Source organism: Bactrocera dorsalis, chromosome 2, assembly GCF_023373825.1.
Source record: "Bactrocera dorsalis isolate Fly_Bdor chromosome 2, ASM2337382v1, whole genome shotgun sequence".
In the NCBI taxonomy this organism is placed as follows: Eukaryota; Metazoa; Arthropoda; class Insecta; order Diptera; family Tephritidae; genus Bactrocera; species Bactrocera dorsalis.
In genome coordinates, this window is record NC_064304.1 from 75,843,543 (window position 1) to 75,864,970 (window position 21,428).

The 21,428-nt window shown below is 37.7% G+C and overlaps 3 protein-coding genes across 3 annotated transcripts in view; all 3 read left to right on the top strand.

Annotated features, from left to right (window-relative positions):
• Positions 1-2,786, top strand: part of LOC105224167 (transcription elongation factor 1 homolog) — a 31,456-nt gene extending 28,670 nt beyond the window's left edge. Inside the window, exon 2 of the mRNA XM_049450333.1 lies at positions 2,388-2,786. Within this exon, the coding sequence (XP_049306290.1) occupies positions 2,388-2,520 (133 nt within the window). The 3' untranslated portion in view covers positions 2,521-2,786. The remainder of the gene's footprint in view (positions 1-2,387) is intronic.
• The window catches only part of LOC125776722 (SAFB-like transcription modulator), an 89,263-nt gene that overhangs the window by 40,381 nt on the left and 27,454 nt on the right, over positions 1-21,428 (top strand). The gene's annotated exons all lie outside the window — the stretch shown is intronic.
• Positions 1-21,428, top strand: part of LOC125776679 (uncharacterized) — a 125,356-nt gene that overhangs the window by 11,177 nt on the left and 92,751 nt on the right. The gene's annotated exons all lie outside the window — the stretch shown is intronic.

The window sequence follows — 21,428 nt, forward strand, 5'->3', positions numbered from 1 at the left end:
GTTTTTTACTTTTTTTTTGAACTTCAGTCCCTATAGACGATTTTTTCTGACAATATCGGTCAATCTCTCAATTCTGTCAGAAACAGTGATATCGCCATATTCTCCGCAATCGGTTCAGTCTACCATTGGAAGAGTGAATGGAAGGGTAAATATCTACATAAAAATTATTTTCATAGTGATTTAATACGTGATCAAGTTAGGAATGGTGAAGCAGTTTTTCAGAGCATTGCACTTGAATGGAAATTGTTATACTCTTGCAACCTGTTGCTACAGAGCATAATAGGTTTGTTCACCTGATGGTTGTACGTATCACCTAAGACTAAGCGAAAAAGAGTAAAGTTGAAATCTGAGTGATTGCCTGTCTATCCGCCCATCCGTCCGTGCAAGATGTAACTTTAGTAAAAATTTCTTAGTACAAAAAAAAAATTACGAGTTCGTAGATGGGCGTAATCGAACCACTGCCATGCCCAAAAATCACTATTAATCGTAAACCTACAAAGTGCGATAACTAAGCACTAAATTAAAATATAAGCTGTAATTTGGCACATGGGATCGCAGTAGAAAGGGGCACCTGTGGGTAAAAAATTTAGAAAAAGACCTGCCCTATAATATGTTTAATGTACATATCTCCTGAGCAACTACCAAATTTGCTAAACTCGAATATTATAAGAATGCTAACAGTGTGAAAATAGAGATGGTATGAGAGGGCTTAATGGGAGCCAGTGTGAAAATTGGACAAGGGATGTGGCACATTTTTGGTGAAATCTAAACGAAATTTAGTATACATATACCTAATATAATGATTTTCGAACTTCCTGGCGTCTTTATGCCGCATATATTGGCCAATATTTGAGTTAGCTCAATGAAAATTACAAAATATATATTACTCATAACAGTATATATTTGTACCTAAAATAGATACAATTGAATTAATATATATATATATATATATATTACCATATACATATATATATATCGTATATCTAATATCCGGATTTCCACAAAATATAAAATATTAAAAGTGTGGTAAAAAGTGCAAAGAAAGCGGTAACTCAGAAAACGCGAACCGTAATGGGCGACCCAAGTTAATGACAGTAAAGGAAGTGAAGGAAGGAATCGTGAAAATCCGCATTTATGAGCCCCAAAAATTAGCGATGAACCCCAAAATGTTAGATGAAACAGTGCGGAAAATGCATACAAATAACAATCTACACGGCCGTGCTGCAAGAAAAAAACCACTTACATCGGTTATAAATAAACAAAAGAGGTTTTCATTCGCTAATACCTATAAAATTAAATGTTTTGATCTTTGGGAAACTGTGATATTTATTGAAGAAAGCAAATATAACATTTTTGTATCGGATGGTCGTCATATGGTCTGGCGGTAACTAAGTGATGAATTAAATATCAAAAACGTCAAAGCATCAGTTAAGCACGGCGGTGGTTCCGTCATGGTGTAAGGCTGCATGTCAGCTCAGGGAGTCGGGAATCTTGTTTCTATAGACGGAAGAATAGATACGCATCTTTATTTATATGTACATTATCACTGAAAATTTGCATTCCAGTGCTGAAAAAATAGACATGTAAAAAAGCTTAGTTCTTATTTCAATACGACAATGACCCGAAACATACAGCCCACGACGTTAAAATGTGAATTCCCTTTAACACAAAACGTCTGCCAACACCGCCACAAAGCCCCGAAATACATTCAAATGAAAATATAGAAAAAAAGTACGGAATCACCAAATTTCATCAAAAAGTGTGCACAAAAGAGTTTTAAAAGAGAAATGGGAGAAAATACTCCCTCACTTTTGCCGAAAGTTGATAGAACTAATTCCAAGATATTTGGAAACTGTCTGTAAAAGTAATGGCTTTCATACGTAATATTAAATAGTTTTTACTCAAAAGCAAAATACTTTTGTGAGTTAATAATTCTGAATAATTTTAGGTTTTGTTAGGTTTTTAATAAAAAATGAAATAGCTGTTAAGTTTTATAATGAGTTATTGAAGTACAAATAATTTATTTTGTTAACTTAATTGAAAAGTATATTAAAAATTATTTAATAGCACAAAAACACGAAGTTTTAATTAATAATTTTCATAAGGGAAATACTTTTGTGATCCACTGTATATAAAATTGCTTTGATTCCGATCCTCTGGTTGACATTTTACACCTTAAGGTATTTCTCTGGCTCTGATTCCTGCAAGTTGCGAGAGTATAATATGTTCGGTTGCATCCGAACTTAGCCCTTTCTTCCTTGTTTAAGCAACATTTCCAAGAGTTTAATTATGGTCCATATGTTGGATGTATGTTATTTTGCTAAGCAAATAACGTTATTTATGTTCTCAACATTATATCACATTATTTAATGTATTTTTTTTTTCAGGGATAAGAGTAGAAATACTGCTAAAGTTACTTGCAGAGTTTGTCTCGAGGATTTCCAGACGAGTATAAATTTCCTGTCAGAGCCAATAGATGTGTATAATGATTGGGTAGATGCTTGTGAAACAGCGAACTAATCCCGAACTTGTAATTGTGTAATCTTATAATTATCTAATGATATTTAACATTTCAAGTCAGAATAAAGTTTTTTCAAAATTTAAATTTATAATGTAGCATATATAAATATATGATAATATATTTAATCCTTGTCTGTACAAATTTTGAAACACCTCTAAAAAGAAAGTATATATAAGTTACGATATTAATACGCTTATGTATGAATACAACAGATAAGCTGTAAAGTTTAGTTTTAAAAGAAATAAAATTTTAAAATTCGTTTTTATTTTTAAGTATATTTGATCAAGAATTATCCTGGCGTCTGAGAACAGGAAAAAATTATGTGCGCCTGATTCGTGTAACATGATGGAAACAAAAGGAATGCGAAGGAGGAGTAAGTTATTTTGTACAAAAATATATTCTACAAGTAAAATCAATCTATTTTACGGAAATAAGATATAAAAGATATGTATACAAAGAGGCAAATTTATTACATAGGATGTCACAAGTAAATCGGAAGTCCTTACATTAGGTACTAGCTTTGCCCCGTGGTGTTGCCCACGATTTATTAGGGAAAATAAATGGTGTATTAACTGTAACTTTAATGACTATTTACATTTTCAGAAGAAAAATAATTTAAAATTGAGCATCGCACGGTGGTTCCTCCCATACGACAAAAATAAAAAAGTTTATGTTTATATATTGGGCTTATAGCTAAATAAATAGTTGCATATGCCATCAAATTTATGTATTTTGAGTTTGTTTCGATTATTTCTAACGGAACTTCTTGAGTGAAAGCAACATATGTACGGCCTTGCACAGAAGTAAATAGTTGACAAAAATAAAAGCGAAAGCAACGTGTACATTCAACTGCAAAAGTTTAATTTAAGAAAGTGTCTTAATAAAAATACTGAAAATGGAAATTAAAGTAGATGGTAATAGTATTATTTTTCAGTAATAACAAGTTTTTAAATTGTGCTGTTGTTTTTAGAATAACAAATTTTAATGAAGTGTCTTTTTGATTCAGTTTTGTTGTTCTTTGTTAAATGTATTTGGAGATTTAGTAACTTTGTCAACCGAATGCAGTGACCGGATTAGTGTGTAAATGTTGATAAAAGTATATAGTTTAAAATAATATTAAGTTCATGTGCAGGGATTTGCAGGTTTCTAAATAAAGTTCATTAAACTAACCTAACTTTTTAGTTTCAAAGTGTATTTTGTACATCAAATGTGCGTGTTATAGCATTGGTTTTTGCAAGTAATGTCAATAAACAAATGTAGAATTAGTTGTTGTTGTCTCACTCTCTCTCTCTGAGATTAAAATAAACGCGGACAAATTTAAGCAATTCGCACTTGAAACTGCTAAAGGGCTTGTAGAGAAGTACCCTTGGTTCTATCTTCCACCTTCAGTTCACAAGATCCTAGTGCATGGTTCCGAAGTCATCGAAAGTGCAATAATATCCATTGGAGAACTATCAGAGGAAGCTGCGGAAGCCAAAAACAAGGATATTAAGAGGTATAGGCTTCAACATACGAGGAAAACTTCTCGAATTGCAACAAATACGGATTTACTTAATATGTTATTGTTGAGCTCAGATCCATTTATTACAGGTCAACGAAAATTGCCATGCAAAAAGAAAAACGCATTAAAATCTACAATAGAATTGTTGGAAGACTAATTACGTAAAGGAATTTTTTATTGAGGTTTACAACGTCCTTATTTTTCTTCCAAATTGATACAAATTTTATTTGAACTGTAAAAAATAAATTGTTTAATTTTATAAAATTAAATGCCACATCTGTTTTCCTTTCTATTTATTAATAATAAATCCGGGAATTGAAACAAAATTTATCACATGCTCAGGTATTTTAACTTGAGAATTATATATGTATGTAGAATATGAAAAGTGGGCGTTATACAATTGCGATTTTTTCAGAATATCGTACTTGCATGAACAGAAATATGCTGTGTATATTGCAGGTCAGTATCTCTATTCTAACTATTTTTATCGCTATCCTCCATACAAATGGAACCACTGTGCATCGGAAAGATCTAGAAACTATTTTACTGCATCATATCTCAGTAAACAACATTGCGGGATTTGTAATCCAAGTATTTTCCCAACGTTGGGAATGTTACTCATTCAGCATCAATGCTGCTTTGTTGCAGCGGGGCTTGTGCTGCAGCGCAGTGGTTTAAGTTCAGCTGCAATATTCTAATTTTTACGTTGTCTTTAGCAACTCCACGTATTTAGGGCAATTTGTACTCAGAACTGTATGTTCTCCTTTGCAGAGCATGCAACTTGGAGAGCTAATACGTACTTTGTAACATGGCCCGCGTTCAATGTGAGCAAAGAGAGAACCTGTCGATCAGACTGCAACATTTACACGCCATGTGGTCAGCGTGGAAACATCTATAAGAGCGGGAAACAGGGAAACCAACAGACCGACCATCCGATTTCTACTTTGCCAAATTTAAGGGTACTCTTCACATCTTAAGCACGTTGGCATATAAGGGCAATGTGTTTTCTTGTTCCGTCATTTGAACCCTCGAGACCACTGTCACCTTTAATTCAACGCAGGATGTTTGTATCCTCTTTTGTTAGAGTTATGGCGTCTGGTTTCAACATAATTTTCTTCTCCATCGGCCTCTTCTTTTTTACCATGTCTATCCATTTCGCGGGTGCTGGTTTATTTGTTGAGGTGTCTTTATTATTTATTTTCGCAACTTCCTTGCCTGTGCCTTTTCAGTCATGTTTTTGGCTTCATCGTAGGTGGTAAGAGGACTCAAATCTCCAAGGCTCTTTTTTGGGTATTTACTTCAGTGTGAAAAGGCGATATTTGTGACGCTTTCCCGCTTTTTCGATTGGGTTCAGGACTTTCTGTTTTGCCATACAAGTACGTTATGCTACTTACAAGTTATCGCATAGCTTGATTTATATGTCTCTGACCGGACATAATACTTTCGAGTTCTTTTATTTTCGTGCACAATTTGCAAAAATTATTGTATTGATAGTTTCGCTGTTTTGCGTTCTCGGATTTGCCACTCTTGTTCTCATTTTCAGCAGATTCACTATCTTATTGGTTCAGCAACGGCGGATTTCTCATTTTTGCCATTTAACGGCGTTCTCGCAATTTTTTAAATCCTCCGAAAAGGATTTTCCCGTGTACGCCCAGAACTATTTTTAGAGGCCATAAAACAGTTGGGCACATCTAAGTCATATTTCTATTTTGGGTGCTTGGCAATGCCAAAATCAACAGGAATGCGAAAAAGAAAACAAAACGAAAGGGGGAAAACGGCTGATGTCTCTAAACACAACGGCAAAACAAAATTATAACCACGTAGTTCCTGGATTGCTGTCCTTAGGGGACACAATTATTAAAAACAAATTTGCCGAGGAAAAATGAGCAGGTATATAAAATAGTTTAATATAAAAGTAGGATACAAAATTGTACTTGTCTCTTTCGATTTTAATCGCCCACTTGCGTCCGTCTCCTGATTTTTTTAGTTGAAAAATTTGGTCGAAATAAATCGGACATCCGTAGTGATGTCACGTATGCAACAACGAACGGCTTTGCTTTAAGTTAAGTTTCAAGCTTATTTAGATTTTAGTGTCCAGGCAAAGCTCACCATTATAAACAAAATAATAACCGAAAACGTTTTAATTTATATACATTAAGCACCAATAATGAAGATATCGGAATAAAATTTGCACAAATAGTCACCCCTATCACGCATTTCGACTTGGATTGAAATTTTCTCCGTTTGGCGACTTTGGTATCATGCGTTCCGTTCCCGTTCAGTTCAACTTCGAAATTTACAATTCTGTCTATCATGCATTTCGATCGTAGCTCCGTTTTGCTAAGTTGCAATTTTGTTGGCGGAGAACTTTTTGTGTTTGTATTTTGCTGCGAAAATTTTATTATTTGCGGGATTTTTTTTTAATTTTCTAAAAATGTAAGTAAAACTTGTATTTAAAAGTTGTAAAACACAGTTTTGGTGATGTTTTTTGATATGCTTTCAGGTAAAAAAAAAAACAACACCAGAGCAATATGGAAAATTGGCAGATATGATGGAGAGTAAGCTAGATATAGCCAACGGTTTCCACTAGCGTCCTAAGGAAAATGTGCAGGCTTTTTGGAAAGAGGTAGCATCAAATTTACTTGCCGTCGTTTCTTTCGCAAACGTATCTAGGACATACTTGAATGCGTCCTTATTCAGATGAAAATTTTTTTGAATCTAAATAAGTAAACAAATTGTAAGACAAATGTCTATTTTCACGAGCAATTACTTACAGCCCGTCATTCATCTGGAAGGGATCGCACATATCTCGTAATCTTCTCCTTTCAATTCTCACCCCAGCGTTCTGAGATGCGCTGCTCTCCTCCTCAACCAGTAATATCGCCGCGGATAAAGATTCCATAGTTACGTTTAATAAAAATAATAACAATATAAAAATTTTACTTTTATTTATTTTCTTTGAACAGCAATAATTTGTGTATTTTTGCTTTGTTATGTTCCAGTTTCACATATTTCAAAGCAAACAGCTGATTTCGAAAGAGTTATAGCTCTTCCTCTTCTTCTTTCAATCCAATCGCAACGCATGATACCTAATTTCGACTCCGGCGGAGCGTAGAGCGGGAACGTAATCGAAATGCATGATAGGGGTGAGTGTCTTTAAGGTGTTTCACCTAATGGCTGAACCTTGTCGAAATCGGATTTTTACTTTTTTTTTGAACTTCAGTCCCTATAGACGATTTTTTCTGACAATATCGGTCAATCTCTCAATTCTGTCAGAAACAGTGATATCGCCATATTCTCCGCAATCGGTTCAGTCTACCATTGAAAGAGAGAAAGGAAGGGTAAATTTGTAAACAAAAAATATTTTCATAGTGATTTAATACGTGATCAAGTTAGGAATGGTGAAGCAGTTTTTCAGAGCATTGCACTTGAATGGAAATTGTTATACTCTTGTAACCTGTTGCTACAGAGCATAATAGGTTTGTTCACCTGATGGTTGTACGTATCACCTCAAACTAAGCGAAAAAGATATAGGGTTATTTAGATATAAATGATCAGGACGAGGAGTAAAGTAGAAATCTGAGCGACCGTCTGTCTATCCTATGAGTAAAAATTTAGACATTTTGCTAAAACTTGGTAAGCGGGTTTCTTAGTACAAAAAAATTACGGAAAATTACCATTATCCAAAAGCCTACAAAGTGCCATAACTAAGCACTAAATTAAGATATAAGCTGTAATTTGACACATGGGAGCGCAGTAGAAAGGGGCACCTGTGGGTAAAAAATTTAGAAAAAGATGGCTCTGCTCTATAATAGGTTTAATGCACATATCTCCTAAACAACTGGGGCTACAACTACCAAATTTGCTAAACTCGAATATTATAAGAATTCTAACGGTGTGAAAATAGACGAAATCGGAAGATAACCCCGCTCACTTCCCATATATCGGTACTGTTTAAAACTACTAAAAACGCAATAAATCAATAACTAATTACGATAGAGCATGCATCAGCGTCTTTGCAAAATATGGTCGAACGAAAGCATGCCCAACGATTGGAATTTAAGTGTGCTCTGCTCAATCCACAAGGAAGGAGACCCCACAATATGCGCCACCTACCGTGGGATAAGCTCCTCAACATCGCGTACAAGGTTCTGACGAGCGTATTGTGTGAAAGAGTAAAGCCCACCATCAACAAACTGATTGGACCTTGTTACTGTGGCTTTAGACCTTGCAAATCAACAACCGACCAGATATTCACCATGCGCCAAGTCGTAAAAGAGACCCTTGAAAGGAGAATCGACACACCACCTCTTCGTCGATTTCAAAGCTGCTTTCGACAGCACGAAAAGGAGCTGCCTTTATGCCGCGACGTCTGAATTTGGTATCCCCGCAAAACTAATACGGCTGTGTAAACTGACGTTGAGCAACACGAAAAGCTCCGTCAGGATCGGAAAGGATCTCTCCGAGCCGTTCGATACCAAACGGGGTTTCAGACAAGGTGACTCCCTGTCGTGCGACTTCTTCAACCTTCTGGTAGAGAAAATAATTCGAGCTGCAAAACTTAAGCAGGTACAATCTTTTATAAGAGTATACAGCTGCTGGCGTATGCCGACGATATTGATATCATCGGCCTCAACACCCGCGCCGTTAGTTCTGCTCTCTCCAGACTGAACAAGGAAGCAAAGTAAATAAGTCTGGCAGTGAACAAGGGCAAGATGAAATATCTCCTGTCATCAAACAAACAGTCGTCGCACTCGCGATTTAACTCTCACGTCACTGTTGACAGTCACAACTTCGAAGTCGTAGATAAATTCGCCTATTTAGGAACTAGCACCAACAACAATGTCAACCTCGAAATCCAACGCAAGATATCTCTTGCCAACAGGTGCTACTTCGGACTACGTAGGCAATTGAGAAGTAAAGTCCTCTCTCGACGAACAAAAGCTAAACTCTATGAGTCACTCATAATTCCCGTCCTATTATATGCTGCAGAGACTTGGAAGATGACAACAACTGATGAGTTGATGTTGCGAGTTTTCGAGAGAAAACTTCTGCGAAAGATTTACGGTCTTTTGCGCGTTTGCCACGGCGAATATCGCATTCGTTGGAACGATGAACTATGAGATATATGACGACATTGACAAAGTTCAGCGAATTAAAAGACAGCGGATACGCTGATTAGGTCATGTTGTCCGAATGGACAAAAACACTCCAGCTCTGAAAGTATTCGACGCAGTGCCCGCCGGGGGAAGCAGAGAAAGAGGAAGACCTCCACTCCGTTCAAGGGACCAAGTGGAGAAGGACCCGGCTACGCTTGGAATATCCAATTGGCGCCACGTAGAGAAACGACTGGCGTGCTGTTGTTAACTCGGCTATAATCGTGTAAGCGGTGTCTATGCCAATTAAGGAGAATAAAAATTACGATAGAGACATTAGATTTTAACCCGAGGTGGTATGAGAGGGCTTAATGGGAACCAGTGTGAAAATTGGACGAAGCATGGGGCACATTTTTGGTGAAATCTAAACTAAATTTAGTACGTAGCATTATTCTTATATATCAATGTCACAGAGTGAAAATGGACGAAATCGGACTTTAACCTCGTCAATTGCCCATATAGCATACTTAAAAGCTTCCCTTGGTTCTTTCACTTTCCAGTACAAAAATCAAGAAGCAACTAGATAAAATTTTCAGTAATAATTCCCTTAAAAACAAAATCCAAACAAAACTGTTCATGACCCTAGGTACTGAATATGTTGGTCTCAGTGTCTATAGTTGACTTTTGACCGAAAATATCATTCAATGTGAGAGATTTGCAACTGAAATTCGGAACGGATTTTTTCCTGATAGTACTAGTGGTAGTTCTATGTATCATAAATGGCTTGAATCGGGTCAATTCTTCTCGGGCCCCTATATGCCTAATATAATGATTTCCTGGTGTCTTTATACCGCATATTACGGCCAATATTTGAGTTAGCTCAAAAAATTACAAAATATATATTACTCATAACAGAATATAATATTGAGTTGTCAAAAAAGTCTTGCGGTATTTTTATTGAATCAATTCGTGTGGCACCCATACATCGAGCTTCTTAGTAACTCCAAGCTTCTTCAAATGTTTTATAACGGTTTGATGACTACTATGCCGGTCTATTTCGACCAATTCAGCGATTTTATCGCAATTTTCGACGACAGGCCTTCCCGAGCGTGGCGCATCTCCGACCACCTCTACACCAGAACGAAAACGTTGAAACCATCGTTGTGTGGTGGAAATGAAATCTGTATCGGGTCCATAAACTGCACAAATTGTATTGGCGGCTTGAGATGCATTTTTGCCTTTATCGTAGTAGTACTGTAAAATATGTCGTATTTTCTGTTTATTTTGCTCCACGAACGACTTAAAAGAAACGACAATCAATCAAACACGTGTTAGCGCGTGAAATGAGCTTTCCAAAAAGGTATAGCATGACCCGATGCGACGAATAAAACTAGAACTACGCGCTTTCAGCACCAACTAGCGAAAATACAGCAAGACTTTTTTGAAAACCCAATATATGTATATATATATATTTACCATTTATATTGTATCTAATATCCGGATTTTCGAATACCCGGCTGACTTTGGTGCATATGATGTGATTGTATGTGAGGTACTTTAATAAAACCCAGGTAAATTTTTTTTGCTATGTGACATGATAATAGTTAAACGTAAAATCGAGTCAATACTGCCCCAACTCCAATATTGTATATATAATGACTTTCGTTTTTTTTAACAAATCTTACGACGAATATGTCAGTGAGTGTGAAGGTAAATCCACAAAACATATTAGTGATATGTTTAACCGCTGTCGTCAAACTATAGAAAGTGTGGTAAAAAGTGCAAAGAACGCGCTAACTCAGAAAACGCGAACCGCAGAGGACGACCAAAGTTGCTGACAGTAAGGAAGGAGTGTAAAAAAAGGAAAATCAACATTTATCAGTCTCGAAAATTAACGATGAACTTATAGCAGTGTTTCGCAATAAAATGTTAGATGAAACAGTGCGGAAAATGCATAGATATAGCAATATACACGGCCGTGCTGCAAGAAAAAAAAAACACCTAAATCGGTTATAAATAAACAAAAGGGATTATCGTTCGCTAATACATACAAAACTAAAAGTTTTGACTTATGGAAAACTGTAATATTTAGTGAAAAAAGCATTGGCTAAATGAGCACCTAACCCCCCTCTTAGTATAATACATCTACACCCCACATATACACACCATACTCAACACATCATCTTTTCATCGCACAGACACCAACTCAACACGTCATCATTTCATCCCACACACACCAACTCAACGCATCCTCATCTACACCACACCTGAGGACACCAAACACAATCATCAAAAGGGACGGGCGTACGGCGCCCAGCCTCTTTCAATTACGATCCGCGCGCATATACGCATCGTTTGCCAGCTTGTCGAAATCATCTCCTTCACTTTCGTCTACAATTCAACGGGTGAGTCCGCGGGTTTGATACCCATTAGTGTATGGTTTTATCGGAAACTTTCTATGGTCCTTCGAGCCGTACCGGACGGCACTATTGGTAACACAAAATAATATATCGGTCACGGTGACGCGTTAAAAGTGTGAAAAAATTGGGAAAAAATAACATATCGGTCACGGTGACGCGTTAACTAAATAAAATAAAAGTGTAAAAAAAACGTTTGTGATACAGTTGAGAAAACTGTTATAACAATCTGGAAAAACAACCGTTAGTAAATATTGAAAAAAAACCGGTGATTAAAATTGTGGGAAACCAATTTTTTTTTTTTTCAAAATTAATTTACTATTTATTGTATCTGCTTTTTCTTAAAGCCTAACAATAAGTAATGAAATCTTAAATCTATTTAAAAACTATACAGACTCAAGCAAGTGATTGAGCTGCTTTGGTGTTACGTCGCTCTTTAATACGCAGGCATATCTCTTCTTTTAAGTCGTGTTTGATCGCTGGAATGTACCAAAGCATTAGCCAAAGGGTTTGGGTGATCTCGGAGTTTAGATATATATTTAATTCTGCTGTCTTCTACTTCTTTTTTTACCATAGGAATACCAAGGTCTTTATGGATATTTTCGTTACGCATGTACCATGGTGAAGACTTGATTGTTCTAAGCATTTTTGATTGGAACCTTTGTATTAGATCAATATTAGTTGCACAGGTCGTACCCCACAGTTGAATGCCATACATGCAAATCGGCTTTATGACCGCTTTATATAAGAGCACTTTGTTGTCTAGGCTAAGTTTGGAGTTTTTATTTAAAAGCCAATTTAAATTTGCAGCTCTAATCTTCATACATGTTATTTTACTAGATACGTGTTTTCTCCACGTGAGCCTTCTATCTAGGTGAATTCCAAGATATGTTACTTCGTTCGCTTGGGGTACTAAGATATTGTTTATTTTTACTGCCGGGCACATCTTTGGTCTTAGCGAGAATGTAATGTGCTTACACTTCTGTTCATTCACATTTATACGCCAGTTCGCTAGCCATTCTTCGACAGAACTTAAATGCTCCGTTAATATTCTTGATGCTACAATGTGGCATTTGTTACGGCTCACTATTGCTGTATCGTCCGCAAAAGTTGAAGTTAATACATTGTTAGCTGTTGGAAGATCTGCTGTATATATGATGTATAGTGTTGGGCCTAAAACACTGCCCTGGGGAACACCAGCCCTTATCTGACGTTCATCAGATATGAAATCTCCCACTTTTACCATAAATTTTCTATTTTTTAAATAAGACTCCAAGGTTCTATACAATTCTAAAGGTAGAATTTTTTTAATCTTATATAAAAGACCTTCGTGCCACACCTTATCAAACGCCTGAGCTACATCTAGAAATATTGCTGAACAGTACTCCCTGTGCTCAAATGCTTTTCTTATCTCGTTAGTAATTCTATTGACTTGCTCTATTGTGCCATGTTTCGCACGAAATCCGAATTGATGCATTGGTATTGTGTTATTTTCGTGGAGGAAAGGAGACATCTTTGATAGTAATACTTTTTCAAATACTTTTGAAAGACAGGGTAGAAGACTGATTGGTCTGTATGAAGACGGCTGTGTTAAGTCTTTCCCAGGTTTATCTATCAAGATAATCTGCGACTTTTTCCATGAAATTGGATAGTATCCGAAACTAAGAATTGCATTGAAGAGCAAAGAGAGCACCTCTACAGCAATAATTGGTAACTCAATTAGCATTTTTGGGGAAATTTTATCATGTCCCGGCGATTTTTTTGGATTAAGTTCTTTGATGATACCAATGATTTCAGAAGGTGAAGTCATAAGAGGCTCGAGCGACTCTTTAGCTGTGTTGGGTAAGATTGACAACTTAAAGTTGTTCTTTGGCAAATTGGGTTGAAATACCTTTTCTAGGTGATTTGCAAAGCAATTAGCCTTTTCCTCGTCACTTCGAGCCCAATTTCCTCCCAAGTCTCGTATAGGCATGTTGGAGTCAGTTGGTGGCTTCATGGACTTTTGGACTTTCCAAAGGGAATTTTGCTTGTTTGAATTCGGACACAGCTTCTTTATATAAATTATTCAAATGTATTATTCAATTTGAAGTTATTTTATTTGCCGTCATCACGGCTTAGTTGTCAAGTATAAAGTGCTCTTTAAATTATTCCTAACTTAGCTCAAGCCACCAACCCGCATCGCGTTGTAGCTCCTCTGCTGACGTTTTGCTGACCTTGCGCCTCGTGCATGGTGTTTGTTTACTTAGATGTCTGGCCAATGTTCTCACGCAAAATGTGCTGACTTAGCGACATGTGCAGAGTGGTAGGCTCTTATTACGACGGGAATTAGGGTGTGTCGTTTCTTCGCGATAACTCCTCCCCTTCTAAATGGGGAACGTCCTCGGTCCTCAAAGAAGCGGTTTTAATTGCAGTTTCAACGGACCTGGCTATGATAATCTCTCTCTTGGTCCTCCTTATCCTGAGAAGGACGTAAACAGTGAATGCCATGATTAATACGACACCAATGGCTGAGAAACCTGTAACGTGGCCATAATGGATTGATCGCTGCAGGTGATTGATCCTTTGAACATTCTCTAGATTCACATGGTGAAGGTAAGAAGCGCTTAATATTTCTGTGTGCTGCGTCAAGTTGATTGTAGAAGCCCATGGAGTTTCAGGTTTTAGAGGCAATGTAGAATTTTCGTTATAAAAAGTCGTACCATTAATCTTTACGTTGTTTTTGAAGACCACGAGGTATGTTCCGTTGACCGTAATAGGGACCTCATTATTTTCCTCGATGACAGCCAATTGGTCATTGATGACAACAAGGCCGTCACTTATCGGTGAAATTGGTGTGAGGTTGTTAAATGTTGTACTGCAATTAGCGGTGTTGCGAGTCAGTAGTTGCAGAGCGCATGATGTAGTCGGAGATGGTAAGCAAAACGTTGGTGTTGTGTCGCTGCAGTTCTTTACGGCTACGGTATGGTTATAACACTTGGCTAAGATGGATTCTTCTAGGTGCAGGATTTGGTGGCCATGAGCTACCGGTAAAATAGTAATTTTCTTACATCTAAACATAGGAATCGGATATCTTATTAAAAAGTAAATTATGTTATTATACTGTAATATCTTAATTCTAGCTACTGCCATAACATCGGCCACGGTAAGGTCAGTGAAGTGCTCGTCTCCTGTTATGAAATTTATTTCGTTACTGTCTAAGAGAATGGGACTTAAGACCCCAATTTTGGCGAAAGTGACAGCTGTTATAATGTTATTTAATTCTGTAATAATTGCTCTGTTTCTAGCCAGTAGTATGTCATAAAGGTGACCGGTGTTTATTTCTCTTTCTTTTGTTAATTTCAGGATTTTATTTACTGTAATGGTAAGGTTATTGATTTCTTTCTGTACTTGAGTGTTTATGGTAAACTGTCTGTCCTGCGAGTTAATTAGCTGTTCTTCTGTGCTCATTAATCTATTGAAGTCGTCATGGTCAGGAGTTCCAGCAATGTATTTCAGGACTGTCCCTAGTGCATTCAGGCTTCTCGCCTGTCTGTGGTGAGCGTTTATCATTTGTATCAGTCGACTTATCTGGTTTATGTCCGCGTCTAGTAACTTCCTCATATGTGACTGAGGAAAGTGGTCTGTGGCATTAATTGTCTCGTCTCTCAGTAATTCGTAAAGTGTCAAGTTGGTAACATGCTTGATGTGTCCTGAATTTTCCCAAATTACAAGGTCCTCACCGACCACCGGAATGTACCTTGCATTGGTATAGTCGATTAACCTTCCTGTCGTTACCGATATTGATATGGCCAAAATTATGAAAATCCTAAAAACATATATGAAATTTTTTGTTAATTGTTTATCATTAGAAACGCCTAGGTTCTAGATTAAGTTTAACGAAGGTTGTCCTTATGGACCCTTCTCCCTTTTATTAAAACTGTTGTACCCATGTCTTTTTCCACCTCTTCCTCAGTATAAAGAGGCGTAAGCTTATTGCCTAGTCTCCTGTTATTTTTAACAAGTACTTTTTCTCCAACAGGGAACTCCCTATCCTGCCTGTTCTTATTATGAGTTGTTAGTTCTCTTTCCTGTGCGTTTCTTAAGCGGCATGGTATTTGGTTGTCATCTTTAATTGAACGAAATACGGTAAGGGGCTTCATCCCCGTTACTGTGTGAATGGACCTGTTATACTCAATCGTAGCTAAAAGGACAATTTCCTCAACATCATCAAGATTTTTGTCAAGTTTAAGGCATCGTGCTATTTCCATTAGTGTGCTATGAAATCGCTCCACCTGACCATTTGATGTACTATGTAGTGGTGGAGCATTCGCAATGTCGATATTGAAGTGATTCTTTAATGTAGCTTTGATGCTGTGTGAATTCAGCGACTTCTCATTGTCGCAATAAACTATTCGAGTACCGAAAAACATGTTGAGTAACTGAAGGAGCTGTGGTTTGACATCTACTATCGTTCTTGATTTCAACGACTGTACTATCGCAAATTTTGAAAACTTGTCGATGCACGTCAAGAAGAACTTGGACCCGGTAGAAAATATGTCAATGTGAAGAATTTCTCCACAATATGTTGGTATGGGCGTTTGAGCAATAAGCTGCTTCTTTGGGTGCCGATCATACTTCGCCCGCGAGCAAGTTCGACAATTTCCCACAAATTGTTTAACTTTTTTCTCCATTTTTGGAAAGAAGTAATCCTCTAGAATTTGTTTTGTGTTCTCCTGCGCTGCTCGATGCGCTCTGTTATGTTCTGCAGCGATAATTTCCTGCTGCTCATTCGGATTCGAAATGTCGTTAACGAATTTCTCCGTATGTCTGAATTTAACTGTTGGAAACATTTCGACCAGTTCGTGCTGAAACTGTGCAAGTGCATGCAGATCGCAGTGTATTGCGTTTACTGCTGTTGTGTTTACGGCCTCCTGTAAAAGTTCTAATAAATCCTTTTTTTCTCGGTAAGAAATGATATGCCTTGTCTTTTTTCCAAAAATTATAAAAGTTTTTCTTTGAGGTTCTGTACCTACCTCCACAATAATCTGGTTGCGGAAGCAATTTACCGGTTTTTCCGATCTTTCAATTGTATGGGTTGATGATTCCTCGCTATGAATTGTCTCGATGCTCGTGTTATCTAAAGCATTTATATGTTGCCTAGATAGAGCGTCTGCCACCACATTTTCCTTTCCTGGTTTGTAGATTAGCTTTGCGTTGCATTCGTCTATGAAGGCTTTCCATCTTTTAATTTTCGAATTAGGATTCCTATCCGAAACCGCAAAGGTCAGCGGCTGGTGGTCAGTATAAACATTAAGTTTTGTTACGCCGTACAGGTAGTTTCTGAGAGCTTTCAATGCCCATACAATAGCTAACAATTCCCTTTCATTGGTAGCGTAATGCTCCTCGCTCCCGGACAGAGTGCGAGAAATCATGGTAATCGGTTTGCCCTCCTGAGAGAGGACGGCGCCTATAGCATGAGCCGACGCGTCAGTAGTTAGGTCGAATTGTTTGTTAAAATCTGGATACGTCAGGGTTACATCCTCTGACGCTAAAATTTCTTTAATTGTTTCGAAGGTCTTTTTCTGTTCGTCCGTCAAATCAATTCTGATTTTTTTTGATTGGGACGCAGTAACTCGACCGTATTCGCCTCTCATGATGCTCGACAATGGTTTTGATATTCTAGCGAAATCCCTTATAAAACATCTATAATAACCCGCTAGACCTAGGAATGATCTGAGTCCCCTTAGAGTGGTGGGCTCAGGGAAACTTCGTATTGTGTCGACTTTGTCTGGACACGTTTTTATTCCTCCTTGTGAAACTAAGAACCCCAGGTATTCGACCTCAGTCCTAAAAAATTTGGATTTTTCAACTGACACTCTCATGTTGGCCCTAAATAATTCATTTAAAATTGATTCTATATCTTTCAGATGCTGCTGTTTGTTTTCCGAAAAAATAATAACATCGTCTACATAGACAAAACAGCTTTTCCCAATATGCTCTCTTAATACGTCGTCTATGGCGCGTTGAAAGATGCTCGGCGCGTTTTTTAATCCAAAAGGTAACCGGCAAAATTCATACTTGCCATTCTTGACAGAGAAAGCTGTTTTTTCCCTATCACGCTCCAATAGTTTAATCTGATGGAAACCAGATTTTAAGTCCAAAGTGGTGAAGTATTTACTACCACCCAAATTGGAAAGAATTCCTGTTATGTCGGGAATTGGGTATTTATCACCGATAGTTTTTTCATTGAGTTTCCGAAAATCTATAACTAATCTCTGCTTCGCCTGTCCGTTTTCGTCTACCCCCTTTTTCTTTACCACCCATATAGGGTTGTTAAAGGGTGATCTTGATGGCCGGATAACTCCATTTGCTAACAAATCCTTGATTTCTTTGTCCACGAAATCCGCTACACTCAGTGGGTACGGGTATAATCTTGAGTAAACTGGTGTTTCGTCCTCCGTGCGAATTGTTGCTATCACCTTTGTATTGTACGGTAGTGCCTCATTGGGGTCAGCAAAAACCCTATTCATCCTTTTGATCATTCTAGAAAAATCTTCCCTAACGTCTGTTGGTACTAGATTTGTTTGAAGCCTAAGATGGCTTACGTCATGACTGGAAATGAAGAAGATTTCCTCCTCACCAAAATCATGATTTATTGCATTCGATTTAAGGTCAATGTTCGCATGGACCCTGTTTAGTATGTCGAGCCCAATCACGCCATCAAATGATGTTAAGTCCGGTAAGATGAAAAATTCTGCCACTACGCCAAATATTTTCATGTAGCATTTTTCCATGATAGAAGTAACCCCGTGAATAGATTTTACAGAGAATGTGTCCCTGAAATGTTGTGTCCTTAAAGCCGGTGTTGGTTTCATATAACTCCTCGACGCACCAGTATCGATAAGGAGTTTCACTTCTTTCCCTCCTAGGAACTTTGAAATCCAGGGTAGGAGGGACCTTCCCCTAAAAAATTAAGTTGATCTAAACTTACGTCATCCGCCGCTTGTTCGGCTTCTGCACCGTACAATGATTCACTCTGTAGCTCAACTTCCTCCTCCAGATGATTAACACGTTGGATCTTTGGTCCTGTGTAACGTCCAGAATTTGCTGGACGTTTTTGTTGATAGCCCTGTTGCATTCTATTACTGTTTCCTTGATAGGCACCTCGGTCTCTGTCAAACGATTGGTGTTTAAATTTCGATAAGGATGGATCAACGTCCATTGGTTCCGCTCTGACTAGTCTGTCGTTGTCACGTCCGTTATTTACCCTTTGATTTTCCGTAAAATGAGGTGCATGTCCGGGTTTGTACTGCCTATTACTATAGTAGTGTGGGCTCTTATGAGCTGAGGGTGGATCATAAGTGTTTGTCCTATGGTTGTTCTGGCTTGAAATTATATTATTATTTTTTTTAATGTGGTTGCCCTCGACGTTCCTGGCAGCAAAATTGGCCGCGAACGCATACCGCTCATGGTTTGAGTCTACCTCCTGTGCTAAAGCAAGAGCAGACGGAAGGTCAGACGGCCGTGAGGCGAAAAGAATGTCGCATAAGGGCTTCCTTAAGCCGGAAATGAAAACTCTTAGGGCATCTGCCCTATATTTCTCGTTTATAATTTCTGCCACGCTACTCTCGTAAGACATTATAGTCTTATTAGCTAGTAACGTTAGCTTCTTTTCTACCTCATCGTAGAATTCCAGACAGGACCTAGAACCCTGTCTTAAGGTAGATAATTCCTGCTCTATAAGATATACGGGACGTTTGTCCGCGTACGTAAAGTCTAAACGTGCTATAATGGCATTAAAGTTCAGCACAGTACTAAACGATGAGAGGACCGCATCGGCAGCCCCTCTTATTTTGTTCCTCAAAATGGTAACTGCTTGGTAGTGTCGTTCACTGCCATCGTACCTTTTGAACAGTTCATAAGCGTTATGCGCTGCCTCGCGCCATGACACATATGTGCCTATGTGACCATGAAATTCTGGAAGTGATTTGATAGCATCAAGCGTTATGTCACATGTCACTAGTGGATTTACAGATACCTTTAGATATTTTTCTACCTTTGGCCTGCTGCCTGTCACCTGGTTTTGGATTGCTCCTAACTTCCTATCGAACTCCAACCTTTGTGCTGCCAAAGCACTTCTAACTTCCGCCTTAATTAACTCGGTTATTTGTTCCGTGTTCATATTTGCTTTCTGACTTCCTAACTTTAAATTTCTAAAAAGGTCTTCCAGACCTTCACTCATTAATTTTTGTTCTGTCACTTTCCTTTATTTTATTCACAATTATTGCTATATTTATTCCAGGAAACGAGCATCTCACTTACCCTTCCATTGGATTTGAATAGATTAAAATTAGGTTCAGGTTCTTCCGGTTAATTGATCGGGCCAAAGGTTGTCTCTTCTTTAAGTCCACGCTGAGTCCAAGTAGTTGATTGTTGTCGATTTTAAGTGAGCCAACTGTCGTAGTTACACGAGTCGAGTTAAGAACTTTATATTTTTCTATTAAACTTTTCACTCGCGAGCCCCACGTTGGGCGCCAATTATTCAAATGTATTATTCAATTTGAAGTTATTTTATTTGCCGTCATCACGGCTTAGTTGTCAAGTATAAAGTGCTCTTTAAATTATTCCTAACTTAGCTCAAGCCACCAACCCGCATCGCGTTGTAGCTCCTCTGCTGACGTTTTGCTGACCTTGCGCCTCGTGCATGGTGTTTGTTTACTTAGATGTCTGGCCAATGTTCTCACGCAAAATGTGCTGACTTAGCGACATGTGCAGAGTGGTAGGCTCTTATTACGACGGGAATTAGGGTGTGTCGTTTCTTCGCGATAACTTATACATTTCGGTGTTCAATTCTTCCTCACGTTTAAGCGCGTTTTTTAATCTACGTACAGCAGATTTTAATTGAAGCGGAGTGGAAGGGGAACGATTTATCTGCCATTCACGTCTTGCACGCCTTTTTACATTTACAAGCATTTCTATTTCTCTATTAGAGATTTTTCTGAAACCAAGCGGCTTATAGCTTTTGTTTGGTGTTGCTAAGACAGCTGCGCAGGTTATTATATCATTGACTTCTCTTATACTTTCGTCAATATCTCTTCCTGTATTTATTTTATACTCAATATTAATGTGGCTACTGACGTATTTTTTATATTTTAGCCAATTTGTTTTATAAGAAGTTAGACCCACTTTTGGATTAACGAATATGGGTTGTTCACATAATTTTATTAGTACCGGAGAGTGATCAGAAGATAGATCAGTACATGTATCTGCTGTTATGTGCGATTTATCTATATTTTTGATTACAGCAAAATCAATTAAATCTGGTATTTTCTTCCGATCACTAGGCCAATATGTCGGCTTACCAGGAGATATTATTTCAAGGTTATTGTGCCTATTTATAACAGTTTGATACAGCTGTCGTCCTTTCGGATTAATAAGACGTGAGCCCCAGTACGTGTGTTTTGCGTTGTAATCTCCACCTGCTAGAAATCTTTGACCTAGTGTTCCAAAAAAGTCTTTAAATTCGATTTCTGTAATTTTAAAACGAGGTGGACAGTATATAGCCGTAAGGTTTAAGTCACAACCCTGATTTTTTAGTGATATTGTTGTAGCTTGCAACTGTGGTGTAGCATAAGATTCTAGAGCATAGTGGTTTAAACGATTTCTAATCAACACTGCCGTGCCACCATGCGCTTTTCCATCCGGATGATTTGTAACATATAGTCTAAATCCCGGTATGTTGAAATTATTTTTATTTGTTAGATGAGTTTCTGAAATAAGCATTACATCTATATTCTTTTCAGACAGAAATCTGATAATCTCTAATTTATGTTGGTTATCACCGTTAGCATTCCATGTGCAGATATTTAGTAAGCTCATTTTTTACTTAATAAATTTTGCAGCATTTGATTTTG